The sequence below is a fragment of the Neoarius graeffei genome, chromosome 8 (genome assembly GCF_027579695.1).
Source record: "Neoarius graeffei isolate fNeoGra1 chromosome 8, fNeoGra1.pri, whole genome shotgun sequence".
NCBI lineage: Eukaryota > Metazoa > Chordata > Actinopteri > Siluriformes > Ariidae > Neoarius > Neoarius graeffei.
In genome coordinates, this window is record NC_083576.1 from 23,365,321 (window position 1) to 23,374,003 (window position 8,683).

At 43.2% G+C, this 8,683-nt stretch overlaps 1 protein-coding gene across 1 annotated transcript in view; it reads right to left on the reverse strand.

Annotated features, from left to right (window-relative positions):
* The window catches only part of ergic1 (endoplasmic reticulum-golgi intermediate compartment 1), a 69,148-nt gene extending 60,771 nt beyond the window's left edge, over positions 1–8,377 (reverse strand). The window contains exon 1 of the mRNA XM_060927450.1: positions 8,253–8,377. Within this exon, the coding sequence (XP_060783433.1) occupies positions 8,253–8,272 (20 nt within the window). The 5' untranslated portion in view covers positions 8,273–8,377. The remainder of the gene's footprint in view (positions 1–8,252) is intronic.
* Between the last annotated feature and the right edge of the window lie 306 nt (positions 8,378–8,683).

The window sequence follows — 8,683 nt, forward strand, 5'->3', positions numbered from 1 at the left end:
GCTGCCGAAGCGCGCAGAAGGTGTTAGTATGCCTGTCATTATAGTGCGGACTTTCCATAGCATAGAAAATCGCTACGTTTCAATTTGTGTAACTGAACTTTGTTTCATGTCACTGGTCATATAAACCTATGTAAACAGGAAAAACGCGGAAGAGTTTGGTCGCATCTAACTACAGCCCCAAAAAATACCATTGGCCATGCTGAGCCTAGCTACATTGCTAACAGGAGTGACAGCGCGTCTGACTGCCTGGGAGGTCGCGCAAAGCTCGGACAGGTACGGAGCAGCTCGTCTCAATTCAGATAAGAGCATATTTCATTATGGAAGTACGGTGGACTGTTCCTTTAACACTAGCTAGTTCATCGCTCAGGAAGCCCCGCTATCAACACGGCAATGAACATAGCATGTCACTTTCTTCTCTGGGTGGAGTCTTACCAAATGACGAGTGAAGTTCGAGGTTGACCTCGTCGTCTCCTCGATAGTTCTTCTACATATGGAAAACACAGCAGTGCGTTTTTTTCCCCCACTGCACGAGCGGTTTATAAGCAAAGCGGACAATCCTAGTGGCGTTCTCTCCAGGCATTTTAGCACCATTAATTCTAGTTTGTTCCTGAACATGACGTATGAACAGGTGAATGTGCATTCTCTGGCACGAAATTAGCATAAACATTAGATATAAATATCTTGTGCCAAATTATGGCATGTTACCAAAAAAATAAATAAATAAGTCCTCATCTCCAATTTACAAGTCCAAATGCAGTTAATGCACGAGTCTGAGTAATCAGTGCTCAAGTCCAAGTCGAGTCACAAGTCCTTAAAATTAGGTCATGAGTTGGACTCGAGTACTACAAACCTGTCACTAGCTAATAACCACAACAGATCCCGAAAACACTGAATTATAATGTTGTAGATATCATTATGATCATAACCACTTTTGGATACATTAGTAACAGTATCATCCTGACCAATTTCAAAAGTACCGTATGAGAGTGTATGTGCTTTTTGATGAGTCAGATCAACCCAACCAATGTAAATAACAGTCATCAGGATAGTGCAGTCTTTAACTTGGCAACGTCACGGCACGTTAGCATGTTTTTAATATTTTGCAATGTGAATCACAATGTGTGAATATCACTGCAATAGACATGTTGTCCATCCTGACATTCATTCATTCATTCTCTATACCACTTATCCATTGCAGGGCGTGGGTGAGCTAGGGCCAATCCCGGTAGACATTGGGCAAACGTTGGGGTACGCCCTGAACAGGTCTCCAATCTATAGCAGGGCTAACACAACCCCTTTTTACACAGCTTGTTCAAGGAGGAATCTCATGCCTTTGTGTTCTGTGTAAAACGTCTGAATGCAGAATGGGTGGGGGTGTTCTTCCACCTCTGAGCCAGAACAACTGACAGTAACCAGTGCTCCTGTTGGCGCTCATCATTGACGAACATAATCCATCAGTGACGGAGAGAAAATTACTAGCAGTCGTCACATTAACAAATGTACGCGCCATTATAATAGGTCGTTTGTTCTAGAAATCCCTTTCTAGAAAAGCCAGAGTGTAAACAATGAGCATGTGCTTGTGACCAATAAAAATCAACTACACAATGACCAAATAGGCGCCAAGCTTTTGACCAATGGCAGTGTGTCTTATACCCTGTCCACACTAGGGATTTTGTACCGATTAGGGGTGGGCAAAATTATCGATACGGCGATATATCGCGATACTTTGTCTTCCGATTCAATATCGATACTCAAAATTTGAATATCGATATTTTTTCAAATAATAAATCATGTTTCAGACGGGTTGTAAATCCAGTACGACTTCCGCACCTCCGCTCCGCAAGGTGTCGCTACCTCACTGCAAGGCACTCTTCGTCTTCTCTTTTTTTCCCGGTGGTTGCAGTGAGGAAAAAAAAACAAGCAAGCATGGCTGTTAATGTAAACCTAGAGACGCCACCGAACTTTAAGGCAGATGTTTGGAGGCACTTTGGATTCCAAAGGAAAGGAGAGAAAAAAAAAAAAAAGTGAGCTGGACAAAGAGTACTCACTTTGCAAAACCTGTTTCGCTCCAATTAGATATTCAGGTAACACAACAAACTTGCGAACTTACTTAGTACGACACCACCCCGACATATTAGCTCAGCCGGAGCCACCGAAACCCGACCCGAAGCAAACTACACTGGACAGCGCCAAAGTCCTCCCGTCTACTTCAGTCATGTGTGACTTACTGTAACTGTGAACTTAATTTTGTCAATTAAGACCAAAGGCAAGAAGCTGCACTTTATTTTGCATTTTCAATTTTAGTGTGTGTGAGACACTGCATTTTATTTTGAGTATTTACTCAAAGTTCAGAAGAAACATGATTCACTGAGGTTTCAATTCAGTTTCAGTGTGTGGACACTGACCCACACTGCACTTTGTTTCATAATTGTGCTCAGGGAGACCAAGATGCCCACTGCACTTTTCAATGTGTTCCAGACAGTGTGTTGTTCCTGCAAATATGTTGTAACTTGCGCTTGTATAGTTACAATAAAATGGCATGGATAATTAGAACTACATTGTTTTGACTCAGTTTGTCCCATGAATTATCACTATCATCTGATGTACATACAACTCGGATTTTAAGATGCATAATGCGTTTACATTTTTCAGTGAACTATGTAGAATATCGCAATATATCGCAGTATCGTATCGTGACTCAAGTATCGTGATGCGTATCGTATCGTGAGGTCCTTGGCAATACCCACCCCTAGTACCGATACGAAACTACTTTCGTACCGCAACACCTGTCCACACTAGCAACTATACCGGTACTGTAGCGGTATAACTGTATCGGTACGAAACCCACAAATGTATGGGTTTTGTACCGGTACAGTATCGGTACTGTAGCGCTTCGCTGTAGTGTGGACAGATGAAGCGGCTCTGTATCGATACAAATATAATGCGCATGCGCAAAGTCACACACCTCAATCGATGTCTTCGCTGAATAAAATGAAGAACGGAGATTCGTTCGTTTCTTTCTCAACTGCCTCGCACGTTTTATACGATTCGACTGAATAAATGACCACCAGAAATACAGACTGTACATTGAAAACAAAAAGCACACACACATTGTTTCATCCGTAGGGAAGTCGAGAGAGGCCCTTCATATAATCCTTTTTTTTTTTATTCACCTTGTTATCCCGAGATAACGACATAATTAATTCAGGATCTCGAGAAAACAACACAACTAATTCAAGATCTCGAGAAAACAAAACCGTTATTTCGAGATCTCAAGAAAACAAAATTATTTCATGATCTCAAGTAAAAACAGCTGAGAAATGGTTCATTCAGGTGCGCCACGGCACCTCCGCAGAAGACTGGCCCGGCTTCGTCTCTACCGACAGAGATACAGTGATCCAGCTGAGATCACGGAATAATTGTTTTGTTTTCTCGAGATCTCGAAATAACGGATGCCATATATTCTCGGAAGGAAGTTACTCGGTAACCACGGAAACATTTCGCGCACGCGCATTTCAACTACCGTGAAAGAAAACCGCAAACATTTCTCGCTAGTGTGAACAGATGCACTAAACTGTACCGGTATACTTTGTATCGATACAGTTATACCACTTTCGTACCGGTATAAGTGTGAACACAGCATTAATCAGCCTGGTGTGGTGGTGTAATTATCTCTGCATGAACCAAACAATGGCGCAGTCTAAGCTGACGAAGTTTTTTTGGACAAGCTTCTTCAAGCACTGAAGGTGATTTAAGGGCTGAAACAGGCACGGGGGAGGCACACTCAGAGCCCTGACCGTCCCCAAGCACATCGGACAGTCAGTGCGTTTACATGCACATAGAGAAAATCGAGTTTCTGCCGTTGCTCGACTGAAATCGCAGTTCTAAATGGCATGGAAACACCTTAGCTCGGCTGAAATTGAACCGAACTTGATTTCTCGTAATCGAGCTGCACGACCTAGATTATGCGATTTTTGCCGAGGTACTTAGTGCATGTATACCCTATCGAGCTACGTAGTCGAGCTACTTACTTCAGCACTGCCCCTTCCGGAAGTGACGAGTGACGAGACCACAAGCGGGAAACACAACAGCCTCGGTCGGCCTGACAACAGTAGTAGTAGCGAGCAGCAGAAGAGGTCAGGAGGAAGAGAAAAATGGTGAGCAGAAGTGTGCACTTCTGGAGCAATGAGGAGACAGAGTTCATGCTCATTAGCTCGTTCTTCTTGTGAACACGGAACTGATAACTTTGTTTATACTCTTGAATAGCTCTTCTTCATGACGACAACCGGAAGTGTACCAACACGATGGGGCGTGTAGCGCCACCTGTGGCTCGGGTGCACAATGTACCTCACACAATAGCTCGATTTCCTTGTGTGCATGTAGGATTGGATTTCTCTGGCACCCCTGCTGGGACCCTTTGCTCGATTACCGACAGCAGCTCGATTTGGATGTGCATGTAAACGTACTGAGTGTCAGTAATACAAGGGTCGGTAAAAACACCAACGGGAAAGTGCTGATGGCTGACAAGCAACTGAAGGGAGCTATGTTTCGGGCAGCGTGACGTGTCGAGTCCCCGTGGCTAACGCACGTCGAAAAACGCGGTGTCGTTCTGTGTTCAGTTTGTAAATCGACGGGAAAATCAGATTCCTTCACTTGGTTGGTCCAAGACTCTTCTCGACTCTGTTCAACTGTAAATCAAGTTTTGTACTGAAGGGAGTCCTAATACCTCTTTTGAATAATTCCATGCTAAAATAATGTTAAATAAGCTCAAACTAAAGAGGTTTATTTTAGCTTGACGGTGCACAGGGAGCCCAAAATCAAGTCTCTCTTATTAGAGGCTGGAGTGGAGCCCAAATTTTATATGTATTGGAGAGGCCTACCTGTATCTGTACAAATATTTGAATTGTGCCAGTTTGGTTGGTATAAACCTGTATTAAGTCCACTTTGATGTGTCGGTAACTAAGAAAAAACACACAGACTAAGTGAAGAATACTTCTTTGACTTGATTTTTCAAGGAAAAAAAAGGGGAGATTTTTCAGAACCCAGGGGGAACCCTGAGTAACAGAGACGGGACCAGACTCTGTATAAAAGGGACAGCCCGCATGACGGGATAGAGGTGTGAGGTTTCTGAGAACGACATTCTCCTTTCGAAGACCAGTGCAAATTCAAACATCTCCATCTACAGCATCTAAAGTCCACGTACCTTTCTGCCTCACTCCTTTACAACACATTTCAGTTTGAAGAGTGGTATAAACGTACATCACTATGAAAAGTATCTCAACACCTCAGTTCACCCAATGTTACTGTTTAGAAAGCAACGTCGGTATGCTCGATGTATTCATATTTCCGACAGTTAGTACGTTATACAACAGCCTACATGCTTAAGCTCTGGTGTGTTCCGTCACACCTCTGGTTGTGGCTCACTGGCATGCTGTGTAAAAATACACACTAGCATGGCTTTATTTGGTTCTTCTTTAGGGCAATATTGAGGGATCTCTGTGTAAAAAGCACAGCAGACACCCATTCACGCTCACATTCGCACCTATGAGCAATATAGAGTAGCCAGTTGATCTAACCCGCATGTTTTCGGACTGTGGGAGGAAACCTACGCAAACACAGGGAGAACATACAAACTCCATGCAGAAAGGCCCTGGTTGGCTGTGAGGTTTGAACCCAGAACCTTCTTGCTGAATGTAAGACTAATGTTGGACGACATAGTAATCAGGGGTCGAAATTAAGCATGTACCGACGGACATGGGCAAGTCATTCTCATACTCGGGCAACAATAAAATTATCACTAGTTGCCCGTCGGACAACTGTGTTTGAATGTCTATTTTACCAAGAAAAATTAAGTTACTGTGATTCCTAACAGAAACAGAACGAAAACTTTATTTTTCCCGTCTTCTCTTTCGTTTGTCCTTGACTTTGGTTCGTTGCGGTAGCTGACGCTTCCATTCACGAGATGGCGCTACATGATGATATGATTATTCACACGAGGCACCACTGTCACGTAGGCTAGAACGAACGAAGCGTCTTTTTGGACTGATTTTTAATTCTGATTTGATCAGTTACACTTGACCATGATGACATGATGTTTTCTGACTGTTTAACATGTTTAATAGAAGATGCTAGTAGTTATACCTAGTTGTTTTACTGTTCATCATGATGAAATAAACACCAAACACATGAGTGTTATAACTTTATTTCTATCAATCAGTAATCAAACAATGGCAAAACAAGTCGAAATATTTTATTGCATACTCTATAATACACATCCAGATTGCTTTTTATGCAAATTACCTACCCAGTCAACCTGCAAAAAAGTAGGGCAACTGATACATGCATGCGGGCAAGTAAATTTTGGGAGTTGGTTGCCCTGAGGGCAAGTACATTCAAAAGTTAATTTCGACCCCTGGTAATGCTAGAAAAAGTGACGTCATTATGTCAAACATTTACCTAATATGTAATTTATATCTGGCTGCGAGGTTTAAACCCAGAACCTTCTTGTTGAAATTTCAACAGTATTGTTATTACTCGTACAGGTCTACACTTGTGGCTGGGCAGCATGGTGGTGCAGTGGTTAGCACTATTGCCTCACAGCAAGGTGGTCTTGGGTTCGAGCCCAGTGGCTGACAGGGGCCTTTCTGTTGCCCCTTTTCCACCAAAGCAGTTCCAGGGCTGGTTCGGGGCCAGTGCTTAGTTTGGAACCGGGTTTTCTGTTTCCACTGACAAAGAACTGGCTCTGGGGCCAGAAAAACCGGTTCCAGGCTAGCACCAACTCTCTGCTGGGCCAGAGGAAAAAACCGCTTACGTCCGGGGGGGGGGGAGTTGTTAAGACCAACAACAATAAGACCGCGAAAGATCGCCATTTTTAAGCGACAAGAAGCAGCAGCTGTACAAACGCGAAGTCATCCATTATTGTTGTTGCTGCTGCTTCTTCTTCTCCGTGTTGTTGTTGCTTTGATATTCATGCCAAGGTTTATGCAAACGCAGCGACATAACTGACGTGGCTTCCCTTAGCACCGCGAGCTATGGAAAAGCAAACTAGTTCTCAGCTGGCTCGCAAGTTGAACGAGTTGTGAACCAGCACCAGCCCCGAACCAGCCCTGGAACTGATTTGGTGGAAAAGGGGTATGTGTGTCGTTTGCACATTCCTCCGGTTTCCCCCACAGTCCTAAAACATGCAGTTCAGCTAACTGGCTACTCTAAACTGTCCATTGATCAAGCTTCGAAAAGGATGGGCTTTGCCAAGTTTAAATGCCCTAGACACACCAACGATGGACTGTTAAAAGATCATCAATAGTGCTCTTGCGGATTATGGGAAGACGACGATGAGGACACTTGTGACTACATACAGTTGTGTAGTTTACTTGTACGAATAACAACAACATTGTTGAAATTTCGGCGAGAAGGTTCTGGATTCAAACCTCACAGCCAATCTTCTTCTTCCAGCTGCTCCTGTATGTTCGGGATCACCACAGCGGATATGTTCCGCGTATTTGATTTGGCATAGGTTTTATGCCTGACACAACCCTCCTCAATCTATCTGGGCTTGGGACTGGCACCACTGACTTGTGGCTGGGTATTTTACCTAATCTGCATGTCTTTGAACTGTGGGGGAAATCCCACGCAGACACAGCGAGAATATGCAAACTCCACACAGAAAGGCCCCCTCCAACCGTGAGGTTCGAACCCAGAATCTTCTTGCTGTGAGGCAAACCTGCGTGCCACCCAAACCTCACTGCCAATCTGTAAAGATATACATTACCAATTAGGTAAATGGTTAACTTGGTGCTTGACATACTGTAATGGCATCACATTTTGTAGCATTACTATATATCTATCTATATCATGTCGTCCTCCATGAGTGTGTGGGGTTTTTTTTCTTTAAAAACTTACCCATATAGTGTTACTTTTTAATTTTGATCACTTATTTAAGAAAGCCACTGGATAAAAGGACACTGATACTCTTTAGGGAAACCGTTATTAGAGGATGACGTGGACATTTATGATTAAGCTTGATGAGTGTGTGTGTGTTAGCCACACAGAAGTTGAACTATTAGACACTCACAAATTAACTCCTCGACCTTTAATAGAGTTTGGATTTTTTATTTATTTATTTATTTATTTATTTATTTTAAATCCCCGGTAACACCGAGCCACAGCTCCCGGGGGCCGGGTTTCATTTCTGCACAACAGGAAGCTCGACCCCATTTCAGTAAACACGGGAGCGACCTCAAATTTCTACTCACCTCCGCACATCGAAAGTCATGGTGTCTGCACGCTTTTAAGCGAAAATAAAATTATTCAAAGATATCCTGGGATACAGCTTCGACCCCTTGCTTCAACCCTTAGCGGGTGAACCCAGCGGAAATGACGTGTCGTAAGGACGCTTTGCATAATTCTATTGGTCCGGGGAAAGCATGGTGCATGATTCTGTTTCCGCCTTCTGAAAGGCGAATGCGGCCGTATCTCAAACAGCTCCGTACTCCCTATATAAACGCACTACTGTGAGTTTAAAATAATGAGCTCTAAAGTGCACTACATAAGCTGAGAAGCGTCATTTGGGTTGTGACCTTTTTCACTAGTAGTCTGTCAGACTGCAAAAACTGATCTCTTGTTGAGAGAAAATATCTTTAATATGGGTGAATTTATCTATTATTTCTTATTAGTTTACTAGAAC